Genomic DNA, 23,287 nt, shown 5'->3' on the forward strand with positions numbered 1-23,287 from the left:
TTAATTTTATTCTTATGTTGACCCCAAGACCCCCAAATATTTGACCAGGAGTCAGACTGAGTTGACGAAGATTATGCCCTATAAGAACATTTAATTTTACCATTACCCTTAATTCATGTAAATTGTCATTGCCATGGTTTAAGCCCAGCCAGTAATTCAGAATTGCGCAGCTGCTCGCTCACTCCCCACCTTTCCCCCCCTGCTCCAGGCAGGTTGGAAAGGAGAATCGAAAGAATGTAAACCACATGGGTTGAGATAAGAACAGTCCAATAACTAAAGCATAATATAAAGCTACTACTAATAATTATAAAGGAAGTAACAAGGGGAGAGAATATAAAACTAAAAAGGGAAAGGAAAAAAAACCAAAACTAATAAACACAAGTGATACACAATACAATTGCTCACCACCTGCCAACCAATACCCTGCCTGACTCAAGCAGCAATCTGAGCCTTCGGGGTGACTCCTCTCAGTTTATATACTAGGCAGGATGTTCTGTGGTATGGCATACCCCTTTGGCTACTTTGGGTCAGGTGTCCTGTCTCTGCTTCCTCCCAGTTTCTTGTGCCCCTTCTCACTGGCTGAGCAAGAGAGGCTGCAAAGTCCTTGATCAGAGTAAGCATTACTTAGCAACAACTAGAACATTGGTGTGTTATTAACATTGTTCCCAAACTAAACCCAAAACACAGCACTGCACCAGCTATTAGGAAGGAGGAAAATAACTGTCACAGCTGAACCCAGGACACTTACTTATTTGTCTAGCCAGAAATTTAATTTCCCCAGTAGTATTTTGTGTATTTAAATGATGGCTAAACAAGCTTTACACAGTTTAGAGTTACACTACAGTGCCTGCCAGAGTTTATTACAAGGTTATTACCTGGCCTCCATATGCATTTGGCTGAAGGTGCAACCCCACAATAAAGGCCTTCATGCCACTTTCCAAAAAGGCGATGAACCACCTTCCCCTCTTGATCTATCACAACACCCTGGACCTCATTTACATTTGAATTCCAGTAGTTCACCTGCAAATTTAAGAATAAATCACTAGTTAACACTGGTTTTTGCATTACCCATTGTACCAGTACAGATACTGCACAAATCTTAATTGTGTGGCACTTACTGTACTGGAACAGCTCACCTGGAAGCAAGAATATCAGAACTCAAAATTCAGATAATCTGAATATGAACTGATCTAGTGTATGGGAAACCCTGAATAATTTGAAATATGGCTTTCATATAACTTGGGGACTATACTGTTGTTCATCAACCCAAATCAAATCCCATGCAATTCAGCAAAAATGACACTTTGAAAGTGCAAGATCACAGCCAGCTAACACTCTTCTTTCTATACAGAGAAATACTGAATATACCTGTACATGTAAAGGAATCTTTTGATTGATGCTGCATACTGCTGGGTGAAGCAGGGAACATGTTCAGCTGGTATTATTTGTTCTTTGTTGCCTTCTGTTTCTCTTTTCTTAAGACATACTTACTCCTTCCACCTTCACCTACTGAGCCAGCTGCCCATTCTCAGAATATCCATCAAGACTTGAATTTCAGATTTACAGTAATGCACAGTAACTGCAATGGTATTGATGTATTTCATTGCAATATGAAGACAAACTTATTTTTAGAGAAAATACTTGATAGTGACATAGCTATATAGCGGTCTGGTTTTATATATGGTCCTTGCCCGGATCTTAAAATATTGTGAACCAAAGCAGCATTATTTAATGTAAAGAGATAAAATATTGACTTCCAAATTCTAGTAAAGGCAGAAGTAAAACGGCACAGAAGTCTACAGTGACACTGCATTTCATTGCAGTAACAGAAAAGAAACTTTGACATTCGATTTTTAATGTAAAACCAACAACAGTATAGCACACAGCTATACAGCAATGCAACACTCACATCAAATGGTATCAAATGTTCAACGGAATAGAGTTAGGCTACTTGACATAACACTCCCATTTGCAATTTACATATTTACAAATGTTGATAAAACAAAATGTGGAATGTGAATTTCAGGAATACTGAAGAAACAACTTGATAAATGCTTGAACTATGTAGTTTTATGAATATATGATATGTATTAGAATACATATGTTACCTTGACAAACGTAAGTTTACAAATACAAATGCTGCTTTTTGTGTTTCTGATAGTTATCTCTCCATAGTGTTCTATCCACCTCCTTCCACTAAGAATATTATGTATGCAAGTAGTGACTTTGTTCCAGACATAGTAGTCTCCATACCTAAGAACAGATAAACAAGTAGTTGATAACATACATTAATCGTAATTATTATGGACACACAAGAAAAGTAAAACATAACTCCATTATCATAAATACAAAACCATGTTCCTCAAAGACTTTTGAAACAAGAGCTTACTTTAATAAAGCACTGGTTCTCAGTACATTACTAATCCTCCTTAGAGAATGTCACTTAAGCTATAGAGCAGAGAACTGAAGAATGCTGCTATGAGCCACAAATCAAGACATTATGAACCACTGAACCCCTGCATGGAATATTCACTGTGCTCAGAGCATTAAGTGCTTTGGCCATAATTCCTTCAGGGGCAGGACAGTGCTCAAAGGTCAACATAAGGCTGAATTGAAGCTATTAAGCACACAATGCAATTAAATTACAAGTAGAACAAAATAATATGGAAAGGAGATAACAGAAAGGAAGAAGGAAGCCGGAGCTCACTAGAACATCATTTCTTTCCTTCTGTAACAACTACAGAGTCAGAGCATCTCTCTTGTCAAACACAGGAATAAACTGAGAGAATTTGCTAAGTACATCCTCCTTCAGAGCTGAGGGGCAAGCATGAAGACAGAAGACAAAGATGCTCCTGAGTGCATTTACTTCAATTTCATGAAATCAATAAAGAGGCAAAGTGGAGTGATTCCATACTGGTAGAAGCAGAAAGAAAGGCTGGCTGCTACATACAGGAGCAGGAATACTACTGCAAAAACAGCAGACATGTTCAAAATATCCTCTTTTTGCATATACTCAGGATTTACAACTTGCAACTAGTCTTACTGGTGGTGAAACAACTCTAACTACTCTGTCAACATCTGAAGAATCTGTTTGGGCTTACCTGCATTTTGAAAACTGGCCTTACATTGTTACTACTGGTTGTTCTGAGTGAACATTTCTCAGTATTGAGAGCAGCAGCAGTTGCTGACATCCTACATTGCAGCCTTGTTCTGAACAGTTGTATCATTACCGTACTTGTAAAACTTGGGTTCTCTCTCCTAAAACATTTCCATCCCCTTTCTGTTGCATTTGAGAGAGTTTGTATATTTTTCCTCAAAAAAATCAAATGGATCTTTAAGCTCAAAAACACTTGTGTATCCCCATCTGTACACTAAGGAGAAATCTGAGCTAGCCAGTGACTTTCACCAGTACAATTCACTGATGTCTGCGTACACTTCCCCCAGTCCATTCACAAGGCAGCAAAGACTGAAATCAAAAGGAAACAGGACAGTAGCTTACTTTGGAAGAGTCACATTCAAGGTTCCAACTGGCAGAATCTCCATTGATTTCCCCCAGAATTTGTTTTTCCATCTGATATCTGAATGTAATTTACAAATGTGAAAGAAAGATTTACAAAAACTGAAAAGATCAAACCCTCCCCGTTGCAGTGATCTGCACAAGTGGCACATGAGATACCTGTGCTAGACCACCCAGTTTAAAACATGACAGTATGAGATTGCCACAAAAACACAGAAGGAACAACAACAAAAAAAAAAAAAAAGTAGAAAATGACATTAGGTCAGAACAACTAAAAAGAAGTTTGATTTTCTTCTAGAAGTCATGCCTGTGTTACACAACTGTCAACTCTCTCATGAAAATATTCTATTCAAATTAAAGACATATGCCAGTAGATACAAAGAAAGAAATAGCTGCTTGTTCAACTGTGTAAAAGGAACTGCTTGTGTTTGTAAGAAATAATAATTTTGTTGGTAAGAAGCTTTTAAATGGAGAAGTATAAACAGATTGCAAGTGACAAGGGAAGTTGTAGCACGTCTGCTCACTCTTAAAAATAAGAATTTGAAGTGAAATAATTCAGAGCACCAGTTTGCAAAATGTTACTACAAAAATAAGTATAGAAATTTTGAGTAAGTTCCAAATGCAAAACTCAGCTTTTACAGACAAAGTTTTTATTTGCTAATAAAAAAGGAGTTTATGCTTTTAAATTAAAAAGTATACCTTGCCAAAACACAAAGTTCTTCGATTCACAGTGACAGGCTGAAATGGGAGGATGGTGGCTGACCTGGAAAACAGTTAGGTTGAGTTAAAAAAAAATAATTTTCATTTTTAAGACAATGCAATTGAACTGTAATATGACAATACTAAACATCCCACACCATTTCTTAGCATATGTTGCTATGAAAATAGATGCAACTTCAGTTTGTACTTAAAACACTATGAACTTAAAACACTTCCTTGTGATTCCTACAGAAAATTATACTGCCTAGTATTTAAAGAATTTCTATCATAATAAACTTTCTTTGCTACCAAGAAAGCAAACCATTCTAATTGGACAGAAAAAAAATGAAAGTTACTATATGAAAAAAAGAAGAAAAGAAGAAAAAAAAAAAAAAGAACCAAAATCTAAATCTAAACAGGTCTATCTAAAACCAAGCTTTACCTGCTCTGAGAAAAATCGAAATCCTTTGTCTTCTCTAATACATTCGTAAGTTTCACCAAGCACTGGGTTAAATGGCTTGCTTCCTGCTCTGAAGTATGTAGAGGCATAGCCTGATGCTGCAAAAGCAGCTATGAGAACCTGTGAAAATACGGAAAAGAAGGTGAAAACAGACAGAGATTCTTGTGTCTGTGCCATCACTATGTGGAATCACACAACTCACTCCACTCAGAGTGAAATCTGGATTAATGAAGCATGCCTGAGAGTAAAGCCATACATCCCGGCCAGAACTAGTATAAACTGCATTTCTTTTGTTGATATAATTTGCTTTTTCTTCATGGCCTCAGTCAGCCTCTTTCAACAGTCCCTTAAAATAACAATCTGCACAAGATACTGTTTTTCTGCCTTTGATCAGGTTTATGGACAATGACCTAAACTACAAACCCAGCTCTAGTCTATGCTCCCCATGAGTAAGGACTATATAATGACTTCTAATGACAAGATCACATACCATTCTCCTATGGGAACTATTTTATGTAGTGCCAAACATAAATAGTTCTCACTTAGAATGCCCTTAATGCAGAGTTATCTCAGATGGGCGGCCTCATCAGCCCCCTTTGTCTACATGTAAAACCAAAATTTAGTAATCTCTAAACCAGGTCCAGCTGGGAGTAATAAGTTAAGTGACATGCCACTGTAATTTAGATTACAGCTCCCTTTAGCAGAGTTTTTAAAAAATTATCACAATAGGCATTCACAAGTCTCAACAAAACTTCAGAAAAGCAATATAGGAATAAAAATCACTCAGCTATGGATAATCTGCTAACAGCTGGGTGAAACTTAACCAAGTCCCCCTCTCCTCATGTTACCAAGGACGTAACACTCATGTGAGTTTTTACATGCTTTGCTTTCTTCCCACTGTATAATGGGTGTTCCATTTTCTATTCATTTCATATTATTCATAAATATCAACAGAATTAACACTCTTTTCTTCAACAGTAAAACTTTCATTCATCCAGCCTTTTTTTCATGAATTTAACTATAAGAGACAACAGAGAAATGAGGGGTTTTACTATCCTTAGGATATGTAGAGCAATGAGAAGAAAAAAGTTTCCACTGCTTTTGTATGCTTCTTTAAGATAGCTAAGTCTGGATTTTTCAGAGAACAGTGAAGAAGCAGGTACATATTCACAGCATTGCTACCAAGCTTTGGATATTCAGCACTTCTGCCTGATAAAAATTTCTGTGCAATTCGCATTTTTAAGGTGCTTGTTACAAGTTTGGCTTGTATCCCAGGTGTTGCACTAAAGATGTGCAGCAGAGAAGTGGACTTAAGGCCCTTTCCAACCCTAACTATTCTATGATTCTATGAATCTACATTTCCAAGGAAGATTTAAGTTGCACCGTATTTTTTCCTTCCTGAACTCTCCTGACTTCTTCAACAGTCACCTTCCAAGCTGTTCAACAGAGGCAGAGTCCTACAAGCAGTCTGCTTTATTCATTATAACTCTGCCCAGTCCTTACAGGATCTTCCTTTTGTGAGGGACATAAGAAATCTTATAGGAAAACAGCATGTGATGATAATAATTCAACCCCCTATCATAAGACTGATCTCCAACTTCTCCAGTGGCAAGGAAAAAATACCAGTGTTTAGGACCCCACACTCTCTTGCAGGCCACATATAGTTCATGGACCTGAGTGTGTGATGAGATGACAGCCAAAGGCAACCTCTCTTCTCCCAGTTATCTACAATGCTACCAACCCATACTAGAGGACAATAGTTCAGCACCAACACTACCAAACTTGCCCTAACAGCCTTTTCCTTGTTTCTTCTGAGCAAAAGGAGAAATGACAGATCGAAACACCCTGAGAGCTGAACATAAGATGTGGACTGTCAGTTAAAAAACCAAGACATACTTACAGGGGAGCTGAAGTCAGGCTGCCGAGGTAAACTTTGTTTTGGTGTTTTGAAACTTCTCTATTAGAAATTGCCTATGATGACATCTTATTGATAATAAGATTGACCATTGATCATAAGCCAGCCACAGACTCGATTAGCTCTTGGAGGCTGTTGGACTTGATCACTGAAAGCCAGGAAAGGATGCTGCAGGGTTAAAAACTGCCAGTGTCTACATACACAATTCCAGAGAGTGAGATCAGTTTTCATATCAATGAGTCACAATTGCAGGACTTGGTCTGAAGACAAGAAAAGTCCCTCTGCCTTACTCGGATCAAACCTACTACCTGCAATTGTTCACAACATTTGCCTGACCCAACACGGAAAAGCAAGAGAGGTCCCTGCACAGACCTCCACTCAACAGCTCCCATTTTAATACAGACATAAGAAGCGACAAACTAAATTTATTACCATGCGTTCATAAGGATCATCTGTTTCAGCAGCCTTGTCCAAAAGTTCGCTGTATTCCAGCTCTTCACAAAGATGTTGCAAGGTATTCAGAGGTTCATTTAGCTCAACAGGCATAGATACTTTGGAAAGATCTTTGCCAATGTTATTTCTCAAAATATTCCACAGATTGATGTTACTGGTGTCAGGGCTGGGAGCTGGGAGACAAGTTCTCCGTCCGTTCCTGAATGCACCTCCTGTCAACTCACCATTAAGAACTGGGAAGGGAAAAAAACTATTATCACACTATATTAAAAAGCATCAGATAAAGAAAAACAAACTTAGCCACTGAACCTAATCACTGCCAGAACAAGCATGCCCAGCTTCACTGATTTCAGCTATGTTGGTCTTGCTACTGACATGCAGTAAATCTGGTATATGAACATAACCAACATAATTCCCAAAGGTTAAAACATAACATATACTTTGCCGAGAAATGTTGTCTGCAACACTGGTGTTGTCCTCAGATATATTATCACTCACATCACTGATATAAGATTCATCATCAGAAGCCTACAACATAAGGAAAACATCAATTCAGACAAATACATATAAAATACAGTGACAAAGTAGGCAAAAATAATTAACTGAAACACAAATATTCAAAGAAATCATCTCTACCCAATTAGAGCTTTTTACGAAATCAACTGGGAGTTTCAATTGGCCCATACTGACAATGTGCTAAAAGCATCAAAACAAATGCTATGCTCTCGCTGTTTCTGAATTCCTTACTATGAAGCTAAATACAGACACTAACTTTACAAAACAGTGACTTCAAACAAGATCAGAGAGGAACAAAAGATTGAAAATGCAATGTGTTAGGGATGGGAAGTGGAGTCAGATTTGTGCTCTTTATAAAGAGTCTAACAACAAAACACAGCTTGTGTTTAAGCAAAAAATATATATAAACATTGACCCATCATTTTAAGAACTACATCAATGTTATGACTATTTTTAAGATTCTTTCTTCTTTTTCCAAAAAATATTACTTTCAAAATATTTTACGGTATTTACTCATCACAGAGTATTTATTATAAGGCCTATACCATTTGGGAGTGATTTTGTAAAGTTTCCATTTTATTTATACTATACAGGCACACCAATTTTCCATGCTGATATAAACAATCCAGACTATTGAGATAAAAGGTACTTGACAGAAATATTGCTGCCAGAAGCAGTAAGATAAGGAAACATTCCATTCTCTAGATGAACAATTCCACTCATGGTTGTACCAACTCGTGGCAGGTGAGCAATCCTTGTCAACGAGAAAATATTGTGGCACATTCTTACTTACTTTTAAGGAAGAGTCGTGGCAGACCACAGCACTACTGTGGCTTTATAAAAGGTATTTTCAAAAACTAAATACATTTTTTATATTGAAGAATTTATTCAGGCTATCACAGGAAAGCTGTGGACAGCAACACGATTCAGGAGCCTGAACTGCATCTGACTGCTTCAACTTTGAGCATGAGTGAGCGAATTTTTCAGGCTTTTGCCTATTTGTCTGACTACAGAGAATAACTTTATATGTCTACTAGAAGACCTTTTTTTAAAAAATATTTTAAAATCTAAATTAGTTGACTCCGTAGTCAGATATAATTGCTCCTGTTTATGTCATCCTTATCTGAAATTGGCATAGTCTAGCAAGGGCATGTACTGAACATAAGCTATTGGTACAAGCAGCTTTCAACTCAGTTTTACACTTCAGGGAACTTCTGCACCCCATCACAAAGGAGTCTCAAGTTCATTTATCTACACCTTACATACCTTTTTATTCTAAGGTCCATTATTAAAGAGAAAAGAAAAATCATTCATGAGTTGTAGCAATACCTAAATCTGTCCAACAGCAAAACTGCAGCATGCTGCCATAGCCTACCTCGTTTTCTGATGAGCTGGCAGATAAAAGCACTTCCTGTGCATCAAAGAACTCTGAAACAGATTCAGACATAGAGAGCCTGCTCTCATTAGAAACTTGCTGAGACAGTGGCAAACTGACATGAATTTGTTCACCTGTCTGTAAATAAAGCATAGAAAAATAAAAGTATTATTTCTAAAATAAAAGAAATATACAAAGATGGGGTAAATAATCTGAGCAATTTTTCTATGCCAAATATAAGCATGGATAGTAAAGAGAGAACTTTGGCAGGGCTTTGTGTGTACCTAACAGATGAGACTTTGACAATTACAAAATAAACTGCACTTTGAGCATCAAGATACATCTTTTAATTTGAGGCCTGCTCAGCATCAACTCCTAAGTTGTAGCAGTATGAATAATCACAGATCTAGTTCTGCATCCATAGACTAGTTCAACCATGAAATTCAGATGAAAAGACACCTGGTTGTAATAAACTACATCTCTCAGAGCTAGCTTTGATACAACCAAAACTCAAATATAAAGCTGTATAGGTCAGGGAGTTACTTGCAAAATAAATGCACTTGTGAACCAGTTTAGTAACAAATGCTTGAAATGTTTGAATATTCAGGAGAATTACTATAATATTTATTTATGTGCTTTTATTCCATGTTTGTACTCCAAATCTCATTTGAATTATGCCAGTAATGGGGATTCAATGCTACTAAAGGGAATGAAATCTTTATGGTTTTAAATTATGGTTTATTATAAAGAGAATTTAACAGCAACATAAGGGTTCAAAATTGTGTCGTGTATACCAATTGAGGGCAAGATAATTTAAATAGTGGAACATATCTTCCTTTCCATGCTATTGATGGGAGGGACACCCGGTTTCAGTGACATCCTTGTCTCTAAATTGGAGAGACATCAATTTGATGGATGGACCACTTGGTGGATAAAGAACTGGCTGGATGGCCGCATGCAAAGAGTTGTGGTCAATGGCTCAATGTCCGGCTAGAGACCAGTAACGAGTGGCGTCCCTCAGGGATCGGTGTTGGGACTGGTCTTTCAACATCTTCGTCGCTGACATGGACAGTGGGATTGAGTGCACCCTCAGCAAGTTTGCCAATGACACCAAGCTGTGTGGTTTGGTTGATACACTGGAGGGAAGGAATGCCATCCAGAGGGACCTTGACACGCTTGTGAGGTGGGCTGATGCCAACCTCATGAAGTTTAACCATGCAAGTGCAAGGTCCTACACCTGGGTCAGAGCAATCCCAGGCACAGCTACAGGTTGGGCAAAGAAGAGATTCAGAGCAGCCCTGTGGAGAAGGACTTGGGGGTGCTGGTTGATGAGAAAATGAACATGAGCCGGCTTCAGTGTGCGCTTGCAGCCCAGAAAGCCAACCGTATCCTGGGCTGCATCAAAAGGAGCGTGACCAGCAGGTCAAAGGAGGTGATCCTGCCCCTCTACTCTGCTCTCATGAGACCTCACCTGGAGTATTGTGTGAAGTTCTGGTGTCCTCAACATAAAAAGGACCTGGAACTGTTGGAACAAGTCCAGAGGAGGGCCACAAGGATATTAGGGGACTGGAGAACCTCCCATATGAAGATAGGCTGAGAAAGTTGGGGCTGTTCAGGCTGGAGAAGAGAAGGCTGCGTGGAGACCTCATAGCAGCCTTCCAGTGTCTGAAGGGGGCCTATAGGGATGCTGGGGAGGGACTCTTCATTAGGGACTGTAGTGATAGGACAAGGGGTAATGGGTTAAAACTTAAACAGGGGAAGTTTAGATTGGATATAAGGAGGAAATTCTTTCCTGTTAGGGTGGTGAGGCACTGGAATAGGTTGCCCAGGGAGGTTGTGAATGCTCCATCCCTGGCAGTGTTCAAGACCAGGTTGGACAAGGATTTGGGTGACATGGTTTAGTGTGATGTGTCCCTGCCTATGGCAGGTGGGTTGGAACTAGACGATCTTAAGATCCTTTCCAACCCTAACTATTCTATGATTCTATGATTCTATGTTACCCTACAGGCTATTGCTTTAAGAAGGAAGGGGGAAAAAATTAAGTTTCTCTCCCTGTACCATTCCACCAAAGGAACTGCTGCTGTGGAGTGAAACAGGTTTTTGTCTTAATCCCTCAATTTATACAGCATGTTGCTTTGGGGGATAACACAGATGAAACTACTGAAGTCCTTCTAAACACAGTTAACTTCAGATTGCAACCCAATCCCCATTAATCTTACTACAGAAGTCCTGCAAATGGTTTTCTTGACATCTTAATCCTGTAGAATTATGCTCTACAAAGTTGCCTCACCATGCACTAATAAAAAAAAATAATAATAAAAAAATTCATAAACAAGCCAAGAGGTCAAAAACCATTCCATTTTCACTGGGTCTTATAGGCTTGGAGACAGTTTATGCTGTTTTATGAATTATAACAGAAATAGAAACTCATTTCACTGTTATCTTTACAGGAAGTGATTAAAATTTTAAGGTTTTTAGAGAGACTTGGAAAAATACATATGCCCCTACCTGAAAAAGTTGCTCACACAGGCATTATCTGCACACTGCAAGATTATATATATATACAAAAGCAATCAAGAGAAGAAGTGGATGAGAAAGCTGAGAACTTCTTTGAGAAACACCTTCAGTGAGACATATTGCACTAAGATACAGATGTACATGTGAAAAAGAAACAGCTGACGAAAAAAAATAGAATTGATGCTCAGAACTTCACTGCAGATCACTGTCTGTGCTGTGGCACTGCTTCACCTCTGTCTGTTGATAGCCTCCAACATGCTGGACTCTTGAAAAATTGGTTGGATATTTTCAAAAAGCAAACAAACAAAAGTAATTTGAAATGCATTTTCACCTTCCTTTCTTGATGGAAGAGATAATTAGGAGACAAGAGTATGTTAACTGAAGTGGCATATGCATAGAAAAGAATCAGTGGAAATGACAAATGAAAAATATTTTGGCAAAATGCAAGCAGAATGGTTGTCAAAGTGACCACATTAATTGTAACATATTACAGCTCAGAAACTCAATTTCTCATGAAAGAAGCTGACTTGTTATTGATAGAAATGTTTGGTAATCTGTTGACTGAAGGAAGCAAAATGAGAAAGTGTTGCACATATGAGATTAGTATAGTGCTTGGTTCATAGAATCATACAATCATAGAATAGTTAGGGTTGGAAAGGACCTTAAGATCATCTAGTTCCAACACCCCTGCCATGGGCAGGGACACATTACGGTAAATCATATCACCCAAGGCCTCGTCCAACCTGGTCTTGAACACTGCCAGGGATGGAGCATTCACAACCTCCCTGGGCAACCTATTCCAGTGCCTCACCACCCTAACAGGAAAGAATTTCCTTCTTATATCCAATCTAAACTTCCTCTGTTTAAGTTTTAACCCGTTACCCCTTGTCCTATCACTACAGTCTCTAATGAAGAGTCCCTCTCCAGCATCCCTATAGGCCCCCATAGTCTGAGCCTTTTGATTTCAGCAGCGCCACCCCAAATATTAAGTATTAGGCCCTTTAAGCACTTGCCAGCTCAGGCCGTTAAGTACTAAATTGCTCTGTTGATTTGGCAAGAAACTAAGACACAGAATTGGATAGCTACATTTGAATGTGTGTCACATTCAAATAAAATAACAACTCACTAATTCACACAGCCAACAATTAATATTCCAAAAATGGAGTCCTTCCCTGTTTCTCAGAGACCAAACTGAGTTCTTTCATTAGGTAGGACAGAAGTTTTATTTTATATAGTGAAAATATAATCCAATTTTTTCTTTAAATAAACACTTGCCAAGCTGAAAAAAATCTGTAATTTGCCAAGTGTGTTTCAGCTATTAGTGAGAATTAGCAAAGTTTGCTCGTACTATAATCCATTAAAGGCCAAAATCTTACCTCATCAGGACTAGGGATAATATTTACACTGACAACCTGATCACAAATAACAGATTCTGAATGTATTCTGTTCAAGCGACTCCTTAGTTCAGCATTCTGGTTGAGAGCCTTAAAATAAAAATTACATATTTCATTTAAAATTAAAAAGTGTTAGGGAAAAAAAATAGAAAAAAAGTAGCTTCTTCCCTCAATTTCCTAAGAAATCACTGATTCTCTTTTCTTCCGTATTTAGAGAGATACTTAGAGATACTCTCTAACATGATTTAATCATTTGGTTGGTTTGCCTTCAGTGATTTTTAGGAGGCAGGAGGGACAGACATTCTCCCACAGTGTTGTAATGGCATCAGGTAGCTCTTTGGCAGGTATACTGGTGGGTTATGTACATTATGGAAATGGGGACTAAATGCAGTAAGAAAGAATGAAACTGCAGAATAACAGGAACTACCGGCAAAATGCCCAAAGAGGCATTTGGTTTGGTTTGGTCTACAAATTCTTGGTTTACAGCTATACAGCTTTTTCTGAAACAAGGTTATCAGTCCTTAAAGCCTGCCAAGGGAATTGCTTTGTTTCCAGCAAAACCAACATAATTCACCAGTATCACTGGGTGTTTACACATCCATATCAATTTTATATATTTGCATGTGTGTACTTATTTCAAATTACTGATCTATTAGTGTCATAAATACCAACAGAATCAACTGGTATCTGGCATCTGCTGATCCTTTTTTAAAGCCTGACCTAGATTAAAGATTTGGGTGCACATATGCATATTGTCTACAATCCAGAAAGACTCACGTGCAAGATTCTGAAATCCAGAAGAAGTATAATATGTTACATACCTAGAACATAAACTGATTTAACCTTATCCCCAACACTGCGGATTATAGAAATGAACAACAGACAAACATATAGTTTTAGTAGAAAGCGACTGTTGTAACAGAGCAAGACTCTTCTGCCTCACACTAGGGCAGCCTCAGGAATAGACTGCATGAACGTACTGAAATAAAATAGGACCAAAGTAAAATAGGCTAGCTTAAACTGTCACTAAACAGTTTAAATTACCCCATTTTGCTTTGTTCTGAAATAGTTTGGGCATGTTTATAGTAGCCATCTACCAGGAAGGGAAAATGATGATTAACAGCAGCCTGGCAGTAGCTTCCTTAACTGCTCAAATCTGCTCATGAGACTGGTCAAACCCAACCATCGGAACAAGGTCAAATTTCCACTTATTCCTCACTGAGACTATGAAATAATGTGCGACGGTGACTTTTAGACTGACACTGACGGCCAGGAACAAGAGGAAAATAAGATCACCTATTTCAAACAAGTTAGCAATAAGTCTCTACAAGTCTTAGTTAAATTAGTATCAATAACCATAAATGGTTACTCTTGTCTCTTGTCCTTAACCTTTCTTTATTACAACACAAAGTAATCAATCTGTGTAACATAATATGCATCTTTACCTACAGAAACATTATGCATCAATTTTAATCTCATAGCAAAAACCTCCAACCCAATAACAGTGCATGAAATTGTATACAGATTTGAGTGAAGCTGTTTGCCTTTAAACCTCTGCTCACATTTCTTGCAGATGCAGTACTCCACACCAATCCATTCTTCTGAGTGGCTTTTTTTTTCCCTTGACAATGAATTAAAAAAATTATTTTGCAACCTGAAGATTTACTGTCACTTTACCTCTTCTTCCCCACTAAAGTCAATAATAATTCCTCTGGCTTAAGTGGGAGAGATGCTGGACAGTAACAGGTATGTACCTGAAAACCCAATTTACTCAAGATTCCTTTTTCAGTTAGAGACATAGACATATAAAACAAAGATGAATACAGTCAAAATTTAAAAATTAAGAAAATAGAGTATCTCCTTGGCTGTGCTGGAAACAGCTCCAGGAGAGATATCTAGCATTTGTATAAAAAAATTTGATCCTATCTCTTTACTCTGAAAAGACATAACAGACACACGCTTACACAAACAAATGATATCCTTCACCTCCACATGCACCGAGGTTAGACCTATGCCATAATAGAACACAGGTCAAAGTTCTAGTCAAGAATCTGGCTTTTTCTGTGCTCCTTTCACCTCTGAAAATGCCCAAAGTACAAAAGAAATAGTGCATCTGTCAACCTAGATATGCTTGAAATTAAATCAAGAACATACCTGAGAGAGGGACTGTCTGAGGTGTGCTACTTGAGCATTGTGTCCTGTAAGATCTTGCTCTGAAACAATCTGCTTAAGCTTCTCCTTCTCTATAGCTATGCTGTTAAAGGCAGACTTCAAAAGAGAATGCACTAAGAAAAAAGAAAACAAATGTTTTCTCAGCTACAGAACTGCACATGACATCTATTACAATATTTCAGCAGTAAAGACAGATACAGAGATTTCCAACCCACAATTGCAGAAATTTGAAACTAGGACTGCATTTCAAGTAATCTATGCCAAATAATCACTTACAGCTTGAGTTTGTAATGTGCATGCTGTATATTCACATACATCATCTGAGCACACTCTTGGTACTGAACATATGGAAAGGTGTATATGTGGAAAGCCTGTGTCCAGTGTGTGATTCTTTCTTTCTGGTTGTTTGTTTGTTTTTTCAGAAAAACAAACAAACAAAAAAAAAATCCCAAAAAACCCAGTTTTGCTAAGACTTAATATTGCATTAATAAAAAGGATTACTTTCTTTAAACAGGTTATTGACATTTTTAAAGATATCACTCACATGCTTTTTCCTGCACTTGTTCTATAACAGATAGAAAACTGATAACAAACCCTTTTAAAAATAGTATTTTTCAGTCTGTAGGACCATTCATGTATTGGCAATAAAATGGCATTTCTAAAGTACATTCTAGTAATATGCTCTTCTGTTGCTTTCACTGACATAGAAAACATTGCATAAAAATGAACTACACAACATTATATATAGCAGTGACATCCTGATTCAACTCTAGGGAGAAATAAAGCATTTTATTGAGAAAATGTTTGCAAATTCAGTCATATATTTACAAGATGCATAAAGTAGTTCACAAGACTCTTATCATACTGAGTTTATTTATCTCTAGATTCATGACACCCATGGACAGAATGATAATTCATGTTGTCTGTGTGTAAACCACCTGACCAGCTAAAAATTCTTCCACAGTATCATCTAATGCACATGAATGCCCTAGCCATAACTAAATGAAAGTAATAAAGAAACACAACAGAGAAGCACAATAAAAGAAAGGCTTAATATTTTCAGTTACCTTTTTGTGCCATCAGGCAGAATTCTTCCTGAAGCTTCATGTACTCAGCAGAGCACCCCAGAGGGTCCGTTACATGGCTTGGGGGAGTTTGAAACTCAATGTCTGCACAAAGGTTGGGATTGGATGAATGCAGTCGAACAGGTGACATTGTAGCACTGAACGGAACCTACAGTGAGAAACAGTGAAGAAATATTGTATAAGGTGCAATCAACCTTTTGACTCTGTTGAAGCAGAATACAAATTTCTTCTGAAAAGATTTAGTTCATAATGTGAAGAACATGGTAAGAGTGAACAGGTAACATTTTACTGTGCTAAATCTCAGCTCAGCTGATGCAGAATCTCTTGCAAATTTTCAGTGAAACAGACAAAAGAAGGCCTAAATACATAGCTAACAGCTAGGAATGGAGCATCTCAACTCCATTACAAAAATGGACCATTTCCTAATACTTAAAAGATGATTGGAAAATAGAACCACAACACATGCTGCTTTATATTTGGACATTTGAGAGTACATGCAGTATGACTCTGTTGTTACAATACCAACATTTGAAGTACGCAAGTTCCTCCACAGATCTATAAATAAGCCATACAATTATGAAATCTATCACTGAAGTATTTCAAAACTACTGCTAAATCCTGAGTTGAAACTAACTGTATTGGCAACTATGAAGAGGGAAAATAGTTAAAAAAAACAAACCACAACCAACAAAAAAAAAATAAAAAAGTCCACCTGATTTTCATTTAAAGTACATGAACCATATAAATGTAAAGACAAACAGTTTAGTAAGATCCAACAAAGAATTTACTTCATTATCATTTCCACCTTTCTTTCTCCTTCTATACTTTTCAGGTAATAAAAATGCACATGCAAATCTTTATAAATTATATACATGCATCATATATACTGAACAGTTTACTTATATGCTACATATGCAGTGTATGGCTACCACTGGTATATATGTAATGTGTATATGTAAGCGTATATTTTATTCTATTTTAATTTTACCATTTACATACATTTGTATAAATATCAGGCCAAGAACCCAATTTTCAAATTTGAATGCAAAGAACAGGCAGGTAGAACTACACTTTATTAATTAAATATTAAGCACTGTTAAACATATTGAACACATTAAGTTATCTCATTATATTTATCAAATGTATAAATCAAGAATCTCTACACTGCAGCCCAATGAAATTTTTCAATATGAAAAATGGGGCCAAAGTATAAAATGTGTCTTCCAAGGCATGATAAAGAGCAGCAGATAACATAAAAAGTCATATTACTAAGAATTTTTATCAATAGATAAGTTCTATACTACCAACAATATTTGAAATCGGTACCTTATTATTTGATTAGATCAGTGAATGGCTTTATCAATCCCTTCCTGTAAAAGTTTTCATCAATACACATTTTAGATTTCTGACTCCCCAGTGTAAACCTCAAAATCCTGTTGTATCTATTCATCACTTATCATTGCACTTATGAACATATTCCACAAAATACCATTTTCCATCCTGTTCTTCCTCAATTTCCCGATACATTTAGCACATAAAACTGCAGGTCTGTGGAACCTATGCAGTATAAACTTTATTTTCTTCTCTCACGTATTCTGAGTTCAAGCTATATCGACAAAGTATTCTTTTTTTTTTTTATTGGACATTATTTTGGCCTCATATGAAAAAGACTTCATTAGTAGGAGATGTAGAACAAATTCCTTTCATTCATACTAGATATTTACCCCATAATCTTTGCAAGTACCAGACTGCCCTTCTCAACAGCCCCCCAAAACTAGGTTAATCAACTAATGTGACAAATTTATGTTCATTTCAAGTCTCCTTTACAAAACTTCCCACTTCTTAAGTTGGAGGGCATGTTCCCAGAACTTTCTGACAAGGAGTCAGAAAGGACTGAAAAGGTTCAATGGCTCCAGGAGGGCAGAGTAGATGGCTACATGATAGCTGGGGGAGGAGGAGCAGCACCTACCCAATGCTGAAGCCAATCCAGAAAGCAGGAAAGAAGCCGATCCCAGCTATAATGTAGAAGCTTGAGGGAGAGTCCCTGCAGCCCCACATGCCTATGGTGATCACAGAATCATAGAAAGGTTTGGGTTGAAATGACCTTAAAGATCTTCTAGTTCTAACCCCCTGCCACATGCAGGGACACCTTTCACTAGACCAAGTTGCTCATAACCCCATCCAGCCTGTCCTTGAACACTTCCAGGGATGAGGCAGCCACAGCTTCTCTGGGCAGGTTGCCCCAGCAGCTGCCCCACATAGACTAGCAGAGCTGCAGGGTGCTCACACATGGGAAGGTGGGGAGCAAGGGTGACAGCTCTCTTTAGATTCATAATTTTGGCCTCAAACCTCAGCCGGCCAGGCTGAAAAGCAATGTTTCCATAGTGAGACCTATTGGAAAATAACCTTTTAAAGTATGACCAAGAAACAGCATTTACATGTTCTACAAATACTGTCACACTGCTTGCAAAAAATACACATCCACATGACAGAGACAAGTAGCTGCTTTGCTGACTGCTTTAAATACAAGAACCAAAAATACCAAACTGTTGACCAACAATGAGCTCTCCTCATATGCATCTTTTAGAAAAGTTTCCAAGCTACTTTCCAAAACAGATGAAAAAATCAACATTGAACAAACTCTTTACTTCTCTTGAATAGGCAGAAGTCCCAGAAACACTGCCAACATATTTCATTTCCCCTTTTTTCATTTCACTGCTGTGCTTTATATCTATATCTATATCTATATCTATATCTATGGTTACCTGCTTCTGACTTTACTACCAGACTGTTCCCAGTAGAGTGGGTTGTAAGGAAAACCTCCTCTTTCTGCCATGCAGTTAACTGATGTAATTCTGTCTACACACACAACTTCACTGCCTGGGATAGACAAGCACTTTGCTATATGAGCCAGGAAGAATGGGAAATTGCCACAACCACTGCAACAGCTGCAGCATTTTGGTGCTTCTGGTTTTCCTTCCTCCTGAGATTTTTCCAGCTCTGCCAAGACCTCTCTCAACAGGTCCTCACTTCAGCCATAGGGAACAACTCAGAAATTCCCAGGACTCCTACTGCCTTGTGATCTTAGTCCAGCTGTATGTGCTTTATTTAAGCACTCCTCGGCACATCTCTTTCCAGTGGTGTTTAACTACTGCTGAAATTACTGGTTAGAACCGTCTACTGAAACTGCTCAGCCACATAAACTGACAAGTGGGCTGATTTCTCTGCCAGGCAGGCAGGATGATGAACATCAGAATATTAATCAGTTACTGAGCACAGCATTCAGCATCAGCTAATTACAGGCGATTAAATTTAGATGAATTAATTTGGGAACCGGAGAAACAGACATTTCCCACGATTTTTAGGAGGGCTTAACAGGAATTGAGTTTTGTAGCAGGAGCTCAAGGTATTCAGGCTTAAGAAAAAGCTTTGTCTGATCTACTGATTTTAGCTATGGGCTAGAGCAGCAGACCTGGAACACTTTAGCCTGATAAAGACATTCACTGCTTGGGCTAGATAAGGGTATGCATTTAAAGCTCTATTCAGTCTTTGGCTGCACAGTCTTCCCTATCTAGCTGCTGTACTCATCACTTGATTAGTACTGATGTCTATATTGTGCATTCCTAAAAAGTGCTGTTCTGATAAAGCTGAAGATACTCTTTCAATGCTACTTTGATTTCACAAACAGCACTTCCCCCTCCCAATTCCTAGCCCCTGCTCTGATTTCACAGCTCCAGATTTTGTGTCCCAGTTGTAGAGAATTAGCAAAACTAAATACAGACACCAGAGGTAGTAATATGACTTTTTGGGATTATGGAATGTATTCAGAAAGTGTCTCAAATGAAAAGGTTAACTTTAAACTACTTAAAAGTATAGATTCATTATTCATTTTGAATAGATTACAGCAGAGTATGTCAAAGAGTGTTTAATTAGTGCAGGGGCCAAGTCTAATTTGCACTGGGATGGAGGACACGTACCACGCAAGCTCAGACCCACACTTATGGAACAGATTTGTGTCAGGCCAGACCACTTCTAAGAAACTCAGCTGAAAGTGGGTAGCATGTTTCTTGCACTTTTTGGACACCTCCAAAAAGTGCAAGAAACATTTTCATAAGCCTATTACACATTCGAGTTATACAGCTTCCCATCTTTAGAGCTATTCCTTGATTTTTAAATCCACTCACTGTTGTAGCCACTGCAGCTGCTAGTCTCTGTCGGCGTCGTGTTGTGCTGAACTGCCCCTTCGGTGCTGGCCCTTCCTGACAGTGAATGCAAGAGAGGAAGTAGAAACAGAGAAGGGAAGGGGTGATGGGACACAGGAAGATGAAAGGTGATCAGAAAAGGGAGAGGGAGAATCTTTAAGTGGCTTTCAATTTTGTTAACTCTTATGGCCTACACATTCTGAGGAACATATTACATGTTTTCAGTTGTGTATGCCAAAGACACAAAAAAAGCTAGATACTTCACTAGAATTATCTCCAGATGAGTTGGACTGCAGTGCACTCACTAAGACTACAAAAAAAAAAAAAAAACACAACCAAAACTATTAGCATTGCCATTCAGAGTTATAAGGCAATATGGAATAAGAAAACAAAAAGGATGCTATGGCAAGGCAAAAAACACAAAAAAAAACCTCCTTCTGTGGGGGTCACTTGACCATGTAGAAGATGAATTCTGAAAGAGATCACTTTGCATTAGTGGAAGTGAATGAACTGTGTTCATTCAAGATGCATGCATCTCAATGGTAAAACTTTTCAATGTGTTATAGTGAGCTTGCTTATGTATTCTTGTGCACAGCTGTAGCATTTTCATGTCCATCCTTGAGTCTATTTGTTCCTTTTCTCCACACACCACTTTTTTGAGTTCCAACTACTTTTCCTGTACATTGTTGAAGTCTTGACTTCCAAAGCGATGCAAAAACTCAAATAAAGCACCACAAATGAAAACTAAGCATTTCAACAACTGCTTCCTTCTCTGCATGCCTAACTTGTTGCCACATCCTGCTCAATTTTACTTTTATACTTTTGTACTTTTAAGAAAATTCACCATGGTACGGTCAAGTCAAGCAAGTAATTGCCTAATACAGAGGAGCTCCATACTTATCAAAGTCCCCCTATTTAATGTCTAACCAAAATGTCATTATTTTGAAGCCATTTTAAGATTTTAGCAGACCAGAAAAGCCACCTTTCTGCTTTAGAAAACAAGTTTCAATACCTTTATATTTTAATTCCCCTATATCTTCACCTTTAGCCACTTCAGTATTTTTTAATCCATACATATCTTTACTTTTTCTGAAAGAAGCCTGGGCACCATATAAATAACAATGGTATAGACCGGATACAGGACATCATGCTGAAGAACAGGATACTGTAGTCCAATTGTCAGCTGAAGTGTCTTGCTCCTGTAACATTCCCACTGGTAAGGTTGCTGCATCTGAGAGTGGCCATACCCTTCGTTCTCTGGCTAATATTAGTGCCAGTGCTACTGAAAATGGAAAAGCTGTCTAATGATCATGGTGAGAGAAGCCTTGCTTTGCCCTATATCATAAAATTCTTGCATTAAAAACATGTAAATAATCTCAAAAATATGGAAAACAAACATTGTTAAAGCAGAGAACACACCACATGCACAATGTAAACTGTGCTCTACAGATGTCTGTCTATCCTGTGAGTAAGTAAGTCTGAAAAAATATTCTTAACTAAAAGGGACATATATAAGAGAGAGACATGTACAAATATATATTATATATATACATGCAAGATCATGAATGTTGGTATACATTATTAAAATGGGAACAATGAGCTCTGCAGAACCCACACTCACTTCAACACAATAGAAAGTAAGGTCATAATCTGAGTTACGATATAATGACATTTATTTAAGGGAAAAGGTAATAAGCCAGTCTTTGGGTCTGGTTTCATTTCTGAGCTGAAAGCCTCAGTAGAGCAAGATGACTTTTCAGGTTGTTCTATATTATGTAGTTCTCCAAAAAATTACTCTCCAAAGAAATAAAATAAATGTAAGAAAAAAATAAAAAGTCTCATAACTTCACAATTCTGAGCTTTTGAAGGAAATCAAATCAATATTGGTTTGTTTTACTGCTTTTCAGTAATATATTTTCTTCTTTTAAAGACCTTCAGATGGTCATGAGAATGACAAATCAGTCTTTTACCTAAAGGGGCATAAAAAAAAAAAAAAATCCAAACCCAACATTTTGTGCAAAAGCATTATTTGTAAAATGAGTGAATACAGGTCAACTAACCTGTTGTTGCAGGCCATTTTCATAAGACTTTAAATAGGCCTTTTAAAACCAAAATATACCTCCTTCATAAAAGCAATCTTTCTTCAGAGAAATAGTCCATGTATCACTCTTGAGTAAAGGACTGTAAATTAAGCTGTAATTCTAGAAAACTTAGCAATACTCAACCCACAAACTTGCAACATATATACATATGCTAAGCTCAATTTTACTTTAGGGTGCAACCCCACTTTAGTCACTGTGTGAGCAACTTTAACTGCATACAGAACTGGTATACCTAATTGGAAAGTATATATTTCTAGGAAACAAAGCAAGCAGCTTTTCTTACAAGAAAACCTATTTCAAACACATTATACACCTAGCATTCATATTCAAGAATGTCTGAGCAGGAACAAAAAAATGGTAATAAGTACAATACAATATCTGGATGGGAGAATTCTCTCCTTGCGTCTTGTGCAGTGCATGCTGAGCTAGCAAAAACTACATCCTCATTCCCCATTACTCATGAACAAGATAGTATATATAGAGCTTCCTAATTTTTATGTTCCCCAGAAGGATGGCTTTCAATATCATACTTTCAGAGGCTCTTTGGATGGTAGTTGATGACTGCTCATTCTAAAATAAATAGGTGCAAGTACTTCAAACGGAACTAATAGTGTGACTAGCTTAAAGTTATTATGTTAGTATTAGTATTATCCCCTAAAACTAATGAGATGTATGGAGATATGGGGAAAGACAAAGGAAGAAGTTTTCTTAGTATAAAATATCAACCACTTAGCAAACCATGTGTAGGAACCATGAAAAAGCTATCACAAATTATACAAAGTGATTTTCAGTAGAGGATACCCCAATAAACAGTTTATAAAGAACTGGAATAGCCTTGAAAAGATGACCTATAAGAAAGGCCAATGAAGCTAAGAAGGAA

General features: G+C 37.6%; 1 protein-coding gene across 6 annotated transcripts in view; it reads right to left on the reverse strand.

Annotated features, from left to right (window-relative positions):
• Positions 1 to 23,287, reverse strand: part of OSBPL6 (oxysterol binding protein like 6) — a 96,882-nt gene that overhangs the window by 2,919 nt on the left and 70,676 nt on the right. For 2 of the 6 annotated variants that reach the window (XM_057411693.1, XM_057411690.1), the window contains 12 exons: positions 20,288 to 20,362; positions 16,086 to 16,251; positions 15,001 to 15,131; positions 12,829 to 12,936; positions 8,936 to 9,073; positions 7,485 to 7,572; positions 7,024 to 7,277; positions 4,659 to 4,796; positions 4,217 to 4,280; positions 3,500 to 3,578; positions 2,109 to 2,253; positions 876 to 1,020 (listed from right to left, as the gene is read on the reverse strand). In XM_057411693.1, coding sequence (XP_057267676.1) covers positions 876 to 1,020; positions 2,109 to 2,253; positions 3,500 to 3,578; positions 4,217 to 4,280; positions 4,659 to 4,796; positions 7,024 to 7,277; positions 7,485 to 7,572; positions 8,936 to 9,073; positions 12,829 to 12,936; positions 15,001 to 15,131; positions 16,086 to 16,251; positions 20,288 to 20,362 — 1,531 coding nt within the window. The remainder of the gene's footprint in view (positions 1 to 875; positions 1,021 to 2,108; positions 2,254 to 3,499; positions 3,579 to 4,216; positions 4,281 to 4,658; positions 4,797 to 7,023; positions 7,278 to 7,484; positions 7,573 to 8,935; positions 9,074 to 12,828; positions 12,937 to 15,000; positions 15,132 to 16,085; positions 16,252 to 20,287; positions 20,363 to 23,287) is intronic. The other 4 variants (XM_057411695.1, XM_057411692.1, XM_057411694.1 and 1 more) reach the window with 3 other exon arrangements.

Source organism: Pezoporus wallicus, unplaced genomic scaffold (assembly GCF_028554395.1).
Source record: "Pezoporus wallicus isolate ANWC-B61680 ecotype Strahan unplaced genomic scaffold, APGP_CSIRO_Pwel_v1 contig_6732, whole genome shotgun sequence".
Taxonomy (NCBI): domain Eukaryota; kingdom Metazoa; phylum Chordata; class Aves; order Psittaciformes; family Psittacidae; genus Pezoporus; species Pezoporus wallicus.